This window comes from Grammomys surdaster, unplaced genomic scaffold, assembly GCF_004785775.1.
Source record: "Grammomys surdaster isolate TR1022 unplaced genomic scaffold, NIH_TR_1.0 267, whole genome shotgun sequence".
In the NCBI taxonomy this organism is placed as follows: Eukaryota; Metazoa; Chordata; class Mammalia; order Rodentia; family Muridae; genus Grammomys; species Grammomys surdaster.
In genome coordinates, this window is record NW_021604708.1 from 2,048,740 (window position 1) to 2,062,059 (window position 13,320).

The 13,320-nt window shown below is 40.3% G+C and overlaps 1 protein-coding gene across 2 annotated transcripts; it reads right to left on the reverse strand.

Annotated features, from left to right (window-relative positions):
• Positions 1-414: 414 nt before the first annotated feature.
• CUNH6orf62 (chromosome unknown C6orf62 homolog) lies at positions 415-12,527 on the reverse strand. 2 transcript variants are annotated; one of them, XM_028776310.1, is made up of 5 exons: positions 10,257-12,527; positions 8,779-8,955; positions 7,728-7,850; positions 3,503-3,637; positions 415-1,778 (listed from the first exon to the last, which is right to left on the reverse strand). In XM_028776310.1, the coding sequence occupies exons 1-5, from the start codon at positions 10,383-10,385 to the stop codon at positions 1,653-1,655; spliced, it is 690 nt and encodes a 229-aa protein (XP_028632143.1). In that variant the 5' UTR covers positions 10,386-12,527; the 3' UTR covers positions 415-1,652. The 2 variants fall into 2 exon arrangements, with proteins under 2 accessions (XP_028632143.1, XP_028632145.1); XM_028776312.1 differs by having other exon boundaries at positions 11,597-11,773.
• Positions 12,528-13,320: the final 793 nt, after the last annotated feature.

The following is a 13,320-nucleotide window of genomic DNA, read 5'->3' on the forward strand; positions in this document are numbered from 1 at the left end:
TCCTCACTTGTGGACAAACAGGAAACCTAAATCTTGATTTCTGTTCCTTCCAACAAAAGGACCTGTATACTTCTTGTAGGAGCTGGTTTCCGTGCTGGAGGATAGGTCAAAGGGAAATTATTGAGGTAAAATGGGTGCTGAATTGCCTAATATGTTGAACACAGTATAACAGTAAAATGGTTTTTAAAAAGCCACTGGCCTCTGCATCCATACTGATTTAAACCCTCTATTTATATGAACGTGGGCAAACCTCCCAAACTTCCACTCCAAACTTTACAGAATGACATTTACTGAGTATCAGCTACAAAACAATGCCTGGCCTTAAGAAATCTTCAAAATGTTCTATCAAATTCTTCTGATAAAAACCTTCTGAAGTGACCAGAGACATGGGATAAAATAAACTTATCACTGCAATTTTTATATATTCATCTGAATAGCCAGAAAGCTTTCACCTATTTTATTTAGGTTTCTTTCCTTTTATTTCAAATTCCAACCAGAAGCTAAATACAAATGGAAACCAGTAAGCACTAGTTTTACTCCAAAAGAGTAGGATCATTCCGATTTACTCCAATAAAAGTATGCAACCCTTAAGCAAAGCTTTTCTTCATTTAAAAGAAAACAAAACAAAAAAACCAAAAAGTAAAAGCTATACAGTAGTCTTTCCTTATGTTCATTGCACAAACGAGTTCTACATTCAGAACTCTTCACTCTGTAGTTATTTTTACAATGTAAGATTCCCCACTTTTGTTTTCTATCCCAAACATTCAACTTCTTTAGGATGGTGTAGAAACCAGTATTTCTGCAAAATTTACTGGATTTTTTTATTTATAATTAAAATTTCTAACACCAAAAAACAAAACAAAAACCAAAAAGTCCTCTACTTATGATGGTTTTTGCAGCTATGAATGTTCCTCGGTTTTGCAGCTGCTTTAGCCACACCAGACTTCAGATCTGCTTTAATGTGTATAAATGCATCTGCACACAGCAGAGTACTCTATAACAGCAACTCGGGGAAAGAGATCTGGGAAAAAAATACATGTACTAATGAGTACCAAGAAAACAAACATGGCCCAGTGCACATGAGGCAGAAATACCTCAATGAGATGCTTTTTTTCATTAAGATTTCTTTCCCATGGTTGTAATTTCTTTTTATAACAACCATCTGGTCATTAGAATGAATCTGACAGTGCTCTGGAACAACGGTGATTATAGCAAAGCTATTAAGTTTTTTAAGTGTTATTTATACCTGTTACATTCGCTCTCACCCTCAATACTGATGACAGATGTCAGAGGCAAAAACCAGCACAAACATGAAGACCACAACACTGAGCATCACCCGTGCTTTCAGATACAGTAAGCATTTCAGTGTACAATAGTCCTTCCTTCACATTTCAGTAAGATGCTGATGCAGTGCAGCAATCTGCAAAGCACCTTCTTTCACACAGTCCGTGCAGAAGACATCGAATTTTTTTTAAAGTTCTGTGATACAAATGATTAAAATAAATCCAGGATGAACAAGTTTCAAAATGCATAGTGTTCTGTGCATGAGTCCATTTTCTTTAAACTCTGAAAGAAAAGAGGTAAGAAAACAAGAAAAGAAAATAGCTGCTGCATTCTCTGGTCTTCTCCATTTTGCTGGTCAATGCTCTAATTTACTCTGGCATGTAAGGACGGAGGTGATCCTCTATGGTGCCAACTGCCCAGTGGGTGAGCTGTTCCTGTGGCAGGTAGAGGCAGATGCTGCATAACTTGAAGATGGTGGCTTTGTTTTTTGGAGTCTAGAAAGGAACACAATTTTTAATAATTTTAATAGTTTTAAACTGTCAATAATTTATGCTACAGCACTGTAATAACAAGTCAAGAGATATGTAGTTCACTATCCATGCAGGATGAGAGACATTTGAAATAAATGCAGAAAATTTGTGCATATTTAAGATTAAAACACAGCACACGGGAAGTCAACAACCTTCAGCCCAGAAACAACAAAGAGGACGACAGGTACTCTCTAGTGGGAAATGAAGATCTGGGCTTTCTGTCTGGTCCTAGACAGGGAGTATAGAGATCTGGTTTTTTTTTTGTTTTTTGTTTTTTTGAGACAATGGTTTGTCTGTATAGCCCTGGCTGTCCTGGAACTTACTCTGTAGACCAGGCTGGCCTCCAACTCAGAAATCCGCCTGCCTCTGCCTCCCAAGTGCTGGGATTAAAGGTGTGCACCACCACCACCCGGCTGAGATCTGGTTTTTTAACAGAGACAAACCATCATCTTTTTTCCCCCCCAGTTTTTTGAGACAGGATTTTATGTATGGCCCTGGCTACCCTAGAAGTGGCCTTAAACTCACAGAAGATCTGCCTGCTGGGATTAAGGGCATGCACTACCACTGCCTGACATCAAACAACCAAATCTTAACTTGATTTCTTTCCCAGTTTACTTAAAGCTGCTATCTTTCCACTCTATTCTTGATGTCAGTGAAACCCAGATGCAGAAATCCGAGTCCTAAACCTTTTAAGAGCTTTGAGAAATGCACTAACTTGTTAATTTAGTCTTTTCTATTCAGCAGAGTCTGAGAGATTGAAGAGGCTCACAATATGCTTTTGGCATTATTGACTAAATCACAGGTCTTAAACACGCCAGACTAAGTTTCAATTAAAATGTCACCAAAACATGAGGAAGGAAGCTGGAGTGGTGAGCCACAACACTCAGGAAGGAGAGGCAGGCAGATCTGAGTTATTTGAAGGACAGCCTGGTCTATGTAGAAAGACCCTGTGTCAAAAACAGAAAAAAGATTTAAAATGCCACAAAACCAAGTCACAGTAATTGTATGAATATGATTTGTGCAATTCACACCAAGCAGAACCACATTCTCCGAAGCCAAGATCTACTCAGTATATCTACCCATGCTAGTGACCATAGCTTTGGAGCAAATAGCTAAACTGAATGACATTCAGCACACACTGTCTCTTCAGATGTCTGAGTTCCTAACCTTAGTATGTCTTGCTATGGATAAGTAACAGCCCTAGACAATTCTCTCATTTCTCAGCCTAAAATTTTACTGAATGTCTGCTGAAACTGTTTTGATGAAAACCTGGATTGCTGTTTGAAAGCTGTTTTGTTTTTTTTTTAAATTCTCGTTTAAAACGTCTACGGCAGGGCTAGGGAGAGAGTTTAATCAGTAAAGAGCTTGCTAGAGCAAGCATGAGGATCTGAGTGGCATGTATAATTCTGGATTCCCTGGGCGTGCCCATTGCCTGAGGAACCTCACCCACACGAAGGCATACATATCTGCATACTTGCACCCCTCCCCTCGCACACACAAATCATCTATTTAAAATATATACTCTGATCAATTGAAAGTAGAGCAGGAACTGAGAGTCTATTTTCAATTAGCTCCCAGGCCACTGGGACTTAAAAACATCTGGGAACCTCCCTGGAGGAGCCTTGAAGGAGCCTAAGACAGGTTTCTTAACTTTAAGAGACCCAAATTAGTCCTAAAAAATGTCTTACCTGCAAATGCTGTCTGTCAATGAAGAGAAACACTGACTGGTTAGGATTGTTGACAACAATTCCTGTCTTGTCCTTGCGGCTCAGTACATGCAGAAACTGTTTCTCATAGTCACCGTGATGAAATTCAAATTTGGCCTAATTGCAAAACACAAACATTTTATATAGCTACAATTACATTGCACTGCCCACATGCATGGTTGTGCTGACCAATAAGGAGCCAAGAGACAAACAAGTAATCAGATTTAATTAAAATTATGTACAGTGTAAAACTCAATTCACTTCAAGAAAACCAAACTCTTGCCAGCCATAGTAGCACATGCCTGTTATTCCAGCCATCAGGAGAATGAGGCAGGAGGACAAGATAGCCACCTTGTCTCAAAACAAAAACAAATTAAACAACAACAACAACAACAAAAAACCCCAAAACCACACATATAAAAAAATCTTCAGTTAACACTAGTGACATTTCAAGTGCCCAAATCACATCCAGCTTGATTTCTTGAAACACAGGCTATTTTCTTCATACAGAAAAAAATTCTAGTAACAGTACTCCACCATAAAACTTTGTGATCTTTAATACTTACAATAAAACAGGAAATGAAAACCTAATGAACCGAATGAAATGCAAAGTCCTCAGTGAACAAAGTAGTCCCACTTGTACAAATGGGCTTCTGAACATACAGATAAACCCTTTGGAAAAAAACTGTTATGGAAGGCAAAACTCCTCTATTAAGCAAATCAACTTCTTCCTTCCACACATCTAAGAACAGAAGAAGAGAGCAAATGCTGGGCAAAAAGACCAAGCTTGGGGCTAGAGAGATGGCCCAGCAGTTAAGAGCACTGGCTGCTCTACCAGAGGTCCTGAGTTCAATTTCCAGCAACCACATGGTGGCTCACAACCATCTGTAATGGAACCTGATGCCTTCTTCTGGCACACAGGTGTACATGAAGATAGAGCACTCATATAAAATAAATCTTGAAAAGAAGAAAAATGGACAAAGCTTAATAACAGATAATTCACAAGAAACCTTTAACATCTTTTCAGATAATTCAGAACTGTCAATTCTGAATTCCATTTGCTTTGAACAATTTCTACTACCAATAACAGGCAATTTTAAGCTGTAAAATCATGAGTGTCTGCTATTTATGTTTTGCTAGTGCCTTGTGAACCCTGGACTCTTGAACTGTACCACTCATCTCTCCCTTACTCTCTAGTGGCACTATAGATGAGTTCAGGCTACACACATGTTGAGTGCTCCACTAAGTCATGACTCTATCTCTCAACAGCTTTTAATTTAAACCTAGCTTTCAGGGCCAGAGCTTTGTGTGGCATACACCTTTAATGCCATCACTTCAGGAGGCAGAAGCAGGTGGATTTCTGAGAGTTCTAAGTGAGCTACATAAGACCCTGTCTCAAACAAATTGAAATATCCAGGAAAAAAAACCCCAAACCCCCAAACCCCAAACTCCACACACATTACGCTTCTATTACAAACAGCAAGTAATCAAACTGAAAAGTAGTCTGAGATTCACCATATAGTTTTAGAGCATTTTAGTTATATCCTACTGAATTTATTCCTGGGAAAGGAATGTTCTACATCAACAAAACAATTTGCATAAGGAAGACAAAGGAACTCTGAAGTTACAAAATACTCTAATAGGAATAGGGCAGTAATATGAATGATAAAAAGGAAAAGGCAAACATGTTAAATAGTACCTCCCTGAACAAATATACACTCAATCATTACTCCCTACTAAGTAAGTATCACTATAGATGTACTCAGATAGAAGTTTCAAATTTGTTTTTAAAAATAGTACGAGTTAAAAATGTATCTTTCCAAAAAAAAAAAAAAAAAGCACAAAAAAAAAATGTATCTTTCCTTTTTATTACATTTACCTTTATATTTAAGTTCAATCAACTCCTACTTTTTGCTTTTTTTTTTTAAAGTAGGGTTTCTCTGTGTAGGCCTGGCTATCCTGGAACTCACTTTGTAGACCAGGTCCGTGAACTCAAGAGATCCTCCTGCCTCTGCCTCCCAAGTGCTGGGATTAAAGGCATGTGCCTCATACTGGCCTCAGTTCCTACTATTTTAAAAAAATGGGAGATGCAGTTAGTTTACTAAGAGAAAAATCAGGCCTGGTCACTGGTAAGGTCAGCAGTTTCATGGCCTCATTAGAATAGAGTGGACTACATATCATCAACATCCCAGACTCAATGTATGTGAGAAAAATATAACTGTATCAGCACTAAACAAATATGAACTCCTCATCCCTCATATCATTTCCACAACAATGCAGTATGTAACACTATTAAACTTGCTTGTTGAACTTTTATTGTTTTTGTTGAACTTTTATTGTTTTTATAAGCAATCTAGAGATCATCCATGGTATACCGAAGTTTATATGCAAATACTATGCTATTTTACACAAACTGAGCATATGCAGAGGTTTTGGAGCCAATCCTCATAAAGTAGGTAACATACAAATGCTGGTTTTAAATTACTTAAGAAATGAGATTAGAACCGGGCAGTGGTGGCACACACCTTTAATCCCAGCACTTGGGAGGCAGAGGCAGGGGGATTTCTGAGTTGGAGGCCAGCCTGGTCTACAGGGTGAGTTCCAGGACAGCCAGGGCTATACAAAGAAACACTGTCTCAAAAAAACAAAAAAAAAACAAAACAAAAAAAAAAGATTAGTCTCAAGAATAATCTTTTATCTTGTTTACCTTACTTTTCCTTTAATTACTGTTTTTTTGTATACTGCCTGCATGCATGTGTCCATGTATTGTGTGTATGTCTGGTATCCTTGGAGCCCGGAAAATGTCACTGAATTCCCTGGAACTGATGGGTTAGAGGGTTGTGAGCCACCATGTGCAAGCTAGAAATTAAACAGTCCAATGGAATAGTCAAGTGCTCTTAACCTCTGAGCCAGCTCTTAAAGGGTTTATTTTGGCTTACGGTTTGTCTTGATCCCTCTTAACTGAATGACCCCAGGCCTACTATTCCTCTCTCTTTTTAACTGCCTCATTTCGTTTTCTGGAGGAGGTTCACACACTTATCGCTAATACTTAGATTAAACGTATATATAAAGTATTTAGGAGAAAGATTAATACAGTGGCTTTTAGTAACCTTTATACATGATTTCAATTAAAGTAGCACTTGAGAAAAGACTATTCTATTTGAAATAACAGCCCAGAGGAAAAGATAGATTATACATGTAAAAATAAACTGGGTATGGTAGCATACAACTTTAATCCCACAGCCATATCTCTGAGTTCCAAGCCAACCTGTTATACATAGCAGTTCAGGCTGGCCAGTGCTACATAGAAACAAGTAAAATTCAAAATATATCTTTTTCCCCAATGGTAAACTGCAAACAGAAAAACAGCATCTCTAATGCACACAGCAAGCAGTCTCGAACTAAGGTATAATCTGTGCTTTCCGAACTTTTGTACTCCTATTTTCATCCCTTTTATATTGAGCTTATACATTCTATTCTCTAGCACAGTGCTTCCCAATCTTGCTAATGCTATGGACCTTACAATTATATGGGAGCCGCAACCCACAAGTTGAGAACCATTGCTCTAATACATCCATGCTGTTAAGATATTAGTTACCAGGGGGGAAAAAATGTAATTTTACCAATATGGATTTTCTTTTCTATATTTTTTGTTGTTGTTAAGAACTTCCTTCATGTCCCTCTAGTTTAACAAAATTTCTGAATGACAATTTTCATATTCCTAACAATAAGCTATTCAACATTTAGTTCCATAGACTTAATTAAAACAGGCTCAAACACTTTTTTTTATTGTGAGAAAAACTATGGATATAAGTCAGCAAAGAGGACTAAAGTTGGAGTTCTCTACTGAGTAACTGCCTCTGATACATAAGGCCCTAATTCCATGCTCAGCTAAGTAAACGAGGCATGGAGCCAGGAGGATCAGGAGGTTCAAGGTCACCCTGGAACATAGGCAATTCTAGGTCAGTCTAGGTATCATGAGACTTTGTCAAGGAGGGAAAAAAAAAGTCTACAAAAAATTTTAATAGTTTATTTAAAACCAGAGGGGCTAAGGGATTCTATAATTCTAATGTTTTCCTTTAATATAATATTCAAAAAGACAGGAAAGATTTATGAACTCTTAGAAGCATATTCCCAAAGACTACAATTTAAACCCAATTATAGGTACTGTCACCAAAGTGCTCACTACTTATTTAGAAGGAAATACCTGAACAGGCCTAAAAGGTTCATCAGATTCCTTCCACCTAGAAAACAGGAGACAAACAATTTTCTCAATATCATTCCGAGGCCAAAGAATGAAATCCATCTCCTGAGTACAGCCAATTACATCCTAGAAAGTGATAACAAATTTTTTTTTTTTAAGTTTTAAAGAAGCAAAGTGGTAACAAAAGGCACAAATATAGGGTTTAACTACAGAGTCATTGCATCAGTACAAAAGGTCACAACTTCTCACTTTGTACCTTCAGGGTAATAGAGTGCATACAATCTAATTCCAGCTCTAGTACTAACTTTTAAATAGTAAGATCCAGTCATTTAACCCATGTTTCTCACACAGAAAAGACCTAACTTCCTCAGCATGTGACTAAACTCTAGCTAGGGAGCTAATGTTATTAGTGCCTATGCCTTTATTTTCATCTTTCAAAACCTAATGTAATTTGGCAAAAATGTCTCTACTTCTTCAAACCATGCTTATTACACAGAGTAGTTTGATGTGTTGTTAGGTACTTTTCTCCACTCTTCCAAACATCATGTGCCATTTATCTGTTCCCTAAGGCCAATGCACTTCTATCAGACCAGTACAGTTTATCTCCAGGTTTCCTCTGCTTTAACTAATTTTGGATTATGCACCAACTTAACTTCAATGTAATACAGTTTTGAAGGTTAGCAATAATAGATTTTCTTTATTACAAGGAGGCATGATATGCTCCCCTCAAAAAGAGAAACCAGTTATAGTAATCACATACATCACTGTCATTCCATCTAAGTTAAGTGACCAATGCTTTTTATTAGAAAATAATTTTTTAAAAAGCATTTGAAGGTATTTTAAAACTGTTTTATTTATAACACTTAAATACCTAACAGGAAATGATGGGTGATTCTACATGCTTTATTCATGCCTTTTACTTTGTCTTGAGTCAAAAACATTACACATCTGAGGCCTCTAAGCATAAAGATAGCTAACTACTGATTTTCAGGGGAAAACTGCAAACTTTAATTCACACAAACTCATTTCCTTAGTAAAGACTTCCAGAACTTACCCTTCTCATAGACTGGTATCGAGGGGCATGGAGCTGTACCACATCCTTCTGTAGAAGCTCTATAGAACTTTCCAAGGAATAGCTGGAATCTCGCACACCTTTCAGAATATTTTCTTCATAATTATTTGTCATGACTGGTATAACCTCAGACACTTCAAAAAGTGCTGACTTTTTCTTCTAAAAGAAAAAAATTCAGTGATACACTGTTGATATAATTTAACTGGCTCTACAGGCAACAAAAATCTCTTAAAACATGCAAACAGTCAAACAAATTAACCATTTCATTCCTGAAATGGAATCAAGTTCAATGATAGTATTTCTGTATAGTATCTGACTACAATTATCAATGTTTAATAAAAGGTAAAGAACAAATTGTGTTTCCAAATTATTTAAGATTAAGTGCTCATTACCAATCTAACGCTATACTACAAAGCATATGTGATAACACTATATAATGGATCATATGGAGAAATCTACCTAGTCTCATCACTTAGAGCTTGGACTCAAAGAACCTACGTTTCAATACCTTCAACGAATCCATCTCATCAACTTTGCTATGTTAAAAAACAAGCAGACAAAAACCCAGAAAATGTGAAAATAACACCTTCAAAATACTTCAATATAAAACTACTCTAGAACCACTTTGCAATGCTCTTACTGTTAACAGGTGACGGTTCTCAAGCACAAAAAAACTTAAGATTGGGGTAATAAGCATGGACATTTCCAAAAAGTAGTTACTAAACAGATCTCATGCTAAGATTCCATTTCTGATCAGAAGCAGACCACTTTCAGTGCAAAGGTCAAAGTTGCACTTCTTTTATTGATAACCCAATCTTATGTCAAACAGCCCTGTTGATAAATGTCTATCTTGAATTGCAAACCAATATTGCTTTCATTGAATTATCTCTGCCTTTCACAACTCAAATGGAACTAGGTCATAAACACACACACACACGCACACACACACACATATCCAACATCCTTAGATGGGTTTTCCATTCTTAAAAAAATTACCAATTCTACACAAAAATTTACCTTTTCGGTTTTTAATTGCTTCTAAAAATTTAAATGTATTCTTTCATTAACTGTATCATAAAAAATACCACCTAAAACTAAGATTTGAAGAAATGGGCTAAACTTAGCACAAAAACACTTCACTCTAATGTAACACTTAAAACATCCTGTATGTAACTTTACCAAAGTTCCCTCTTGTTCTACAGAAAAGTTTCAGTTATACAGTCCAATGTCAACTAAAAGTGTATTCTACTAAGCTCTTAGAATTAAGTATTTCACAGTCAATTAATATAGATGAGCCTTCCATTTTCTCTAAGGTCTCAATTCACAGAATCACCCTTAAGGGTAAAAAGCAGTAGTTTCTCTCCACTCTTAAACCTAATATTTATAAAACACTGAAGTAACAAATAATATACACTTACAAAAATCACTTGTGCTAATTCACAGTAAGAACTTTAAATTACCTTCTCCTTGAACACAAAGGCAATATACATCTTGAAGTCAAACTGGTCAGCTAGAGATTCTTTTTTCTTTCTAAGCTGAGCACGTAGTCTGTTCAGAGCTTGTTTCTTCCGGGAGTTTGGGTCCCCCATTTTGAAATACAGGTGGTACTAAAGCCTTTGGAAATTGTCACTAAACTATGGGCACTTTTTCTTAAGACTCAAGTACAACAGAAACAAGTCATTTTTTTCCCTGCTAATATGATTGAATAGCTAAAATCACAACTGTAACCCCCAAGCTGCACCTTCTGGCAATATTAGCAGACTGTCATACCACAGGGTCAAGAAACAAAAGTTGCTGTCCAGTCATGTTTGGACAATAATGTTTGGGGGTTAGATGGGAAAGGGGGAGGGAAGGAAAGAAAGAGGAGAAAAAACTTGGAACTAACTTTCTGGAAAACACATATGGCTAAACTGCCAAAATAAAAGGTATTGAGGGGAAAATGAAAAACCTATCATTAGGATTTAGGTGTGCAGTAAGACACAGCCGACACCAGTCCAATCTGTGAAATCCATCCGGACTTTCCCTTTCAGAAAAGGGATTAAGAAATTGAGAAAAGGAAGGGAAAATTGTGATGTTGCTTTCCAAATATAGAAAAGAAAAAAAAAAAAGAACAAAAAAACAAAAACTGAAAACCACCAAAACAGGGTAGGTGAATGAAACTGAAATCCCCAGTTGGATTTTACCCAGCCAGATCCATGGCTGTAGTACCTGATTAATTCTTAGTTATTTCAGATTTCACTACTGCTATGTACTGTCAGTGCTTTGCTATTGATTACACTTGGTGGTGAGCAAAGAGAAAAGTGCAAAATCAGCAGAGAAAGAAGGGGAGAGGTACAGGGTTTCCCTGCAATCAACTACAGTGTATACCGGGGGTGGACAGCTGTTGCCCAAAGGAGTCATGAGAAAAAACAGCGGAGTCATTACCAACTTCCCCATCACCCACGTTTTCACCCTCAGGCGGCTGCGAACGCTGCTGCCAAGGAGAACCATGATGGCAGAGGGAAAGGGGGTCTATTAAACGGTATTAATAGTTATTCCGGCTCTGTGATTAGCCCTGATTAATGCCCGGGATCCAAGCACCCTTAGCCCTGTGGTGGGTTCTACATTCCCCGGGAAGCCCTCCGTATAAAATTTGACCCCGTTCAGCTTCGGGATGGTAGGGAGTTCGATTATCTTCGGGTGAGCATGGCTGAGGCAAAGGTGGCGGGTTTTCCCACGTCCCAGGCCGGGCCCGGGGATCACCTGCCTTCGACCCCCAAGTCCCACCCCCAACCCCTGGCCTTCAGCGGCAGCGACTCACTCGCACCACGGGAGACAGTGGATCACTCGGGTTCTCACTCATTTCAACGTGGAAACAATTCCCGCCCGGGTAGAGGAGGCGGGAAGAGAGTAATTGGGAAGGATCAGTTGGGAGGGGGGGAAGAGAAGAAAATAATCGTGTTAATAATAATTACTTCTTAAAGGAAGCCCACCCTCCCTCCCCAAAAAAAGAAAGGAATGAAGTTCCCGGGTTCTGGATTCGCTTTTCCCGTTCAACAGCCCATGTTTCCCGAGTGGGGGCGGCTGGGTGGTTTCCCAAGGGGGCAGAGGCCGGGATCTAGGCGGCAGGGCGGGGTCCCCGCGGAGAGGAGAGCGGGACTCGCAGGCCGACCGTCGGTGGGCCGTCTAGCCGCAGCCTGCGGGCGGAGCGGCGGCTGCGGAGGAGGAGGCGGCGGCGGCGGCGGGGGCGCTGCTCGTGGCGCGGGCGGGAGCCATGTCAAGAGAACACGACGGGCCGACGGAGCCCCTCCATGCCCGCTGCGCTGCGCTCTGTGGCCGGGCCGCGCGCGCTGCTGCCGCCACTCAGCCCCCACCTGGGCCCCATAGTCGGGCTCGGCGCCCCGGGCGGCGACGGAGGGAAGGACGCGGCGCGGGTAGGGGGAACGGCGAGGAAGAGGAAAGCGCGCGAGAGGGAGGGGAGGGGAGCCCTGCGCTACGGCCTGTCCGCGGAGTGAGCCCGGCAAAGTTGTCTCAGTTCAAGCGTCGGCTCCCGAGGCCTACTTCGCCCAACAGTCTGGTTCAGGAAAATAGTCCAAAAGAGCCCCGACGAATGGGGTGAAAAAGCAGAAACGGAGGAGGTCGAGCGTCCGCGGGGCCACAGCCTCGTTTCCCCCCGGCACCGGAGTGGCTTCAGAAGCGGCGGCTGCCTCGGGAACCTCCCGGGTCCGGGGCTGAGTCGCGATTGAGGAAAAGAAACAAGAACAAACAACTTAAAATGGCAGCGACGGCTGCTGCGTCACCCGCCCCTCAGCGGCACCGCCCCGAGCGCTCTACGCCTGCGCGCGCTCAGGACGCTACCATATGTGCAAAACTGAAGGGGAAGACTGGAAGAGAACAGTGAAGGCTTTCACAATTGCGAAGACAGAAAACTCAAAGGCAAGTAATATACGATACACAAAACTTTCTATAAATAGTGAGTAGATTTGAAATTAAGCTTTCCTTGAGATATTTCTTTTCCTAGGGGTGTCTGAGAACACACACTCCCCTCTCCATCAATATCAAAAGTCCTAAGGCGTGGAAAGGGTCTCCCGCCACTCCCTCCGCCCCTCTGACCCTCCGTCAGGCTGTCCTGGTCTCCAGTGTTGGACCCCCGCCCGGTCCTTTTACGTCATAAAGGCACGCCCCCTACGCCCTCCATGACGAAGCACAGGATAGTGTCGCTCCACCTTGGGCTTTGCTGGGGAGCTATAATTGGATTTGGGGCGGGGGGGGGGGGGGCTCCCGTTAGAGCAGCGCTTCTCAACCAATGTTGATCCAAAGATCCTTTTATACGGGTTGCCTAACACCATCGGAAAACACTAACATTCATAACAGTAGCAAAATTACAGTTAAGAAGTAGCAACAGAAATTTATGGTTGGGAGTCACCACAAAATGAGGAACAGTATAAAAGGATCTCAGCAGTGGGAAGATTGAAAATCACTGTTTTCGAGCTGCTCAAGAGCCAAAGCCGGGGAAATGAGCGGAAAAATGAGTGTTGGAAGGGG

Excerpts from the sequence above, each read along its gene's own strand:
- CUNH6orf62 (XM_028776310.1), bottom strand. The coding sequence starts at position 10,385 with ATGGGGGACCCAAACTCCCGGAAGAAACAAGCTCTGAACAGACTACGT. Across the intron at positions 7,851-8,778 it reads GATACCAGTCTATGAGAAGG|GATGTAATTGGCTGTACTCA; the intron begins GTAAGTTCTGGA and ends ATCACTTTCTAG. Across the intron at positions 1,779-3,502 it reads TTGACAGACAGCATTTGCAG|ACTCCAAAAAACAAAGCCAC; the intron begins GTAAGACATTTT and ends GTTCCTTTCTAG.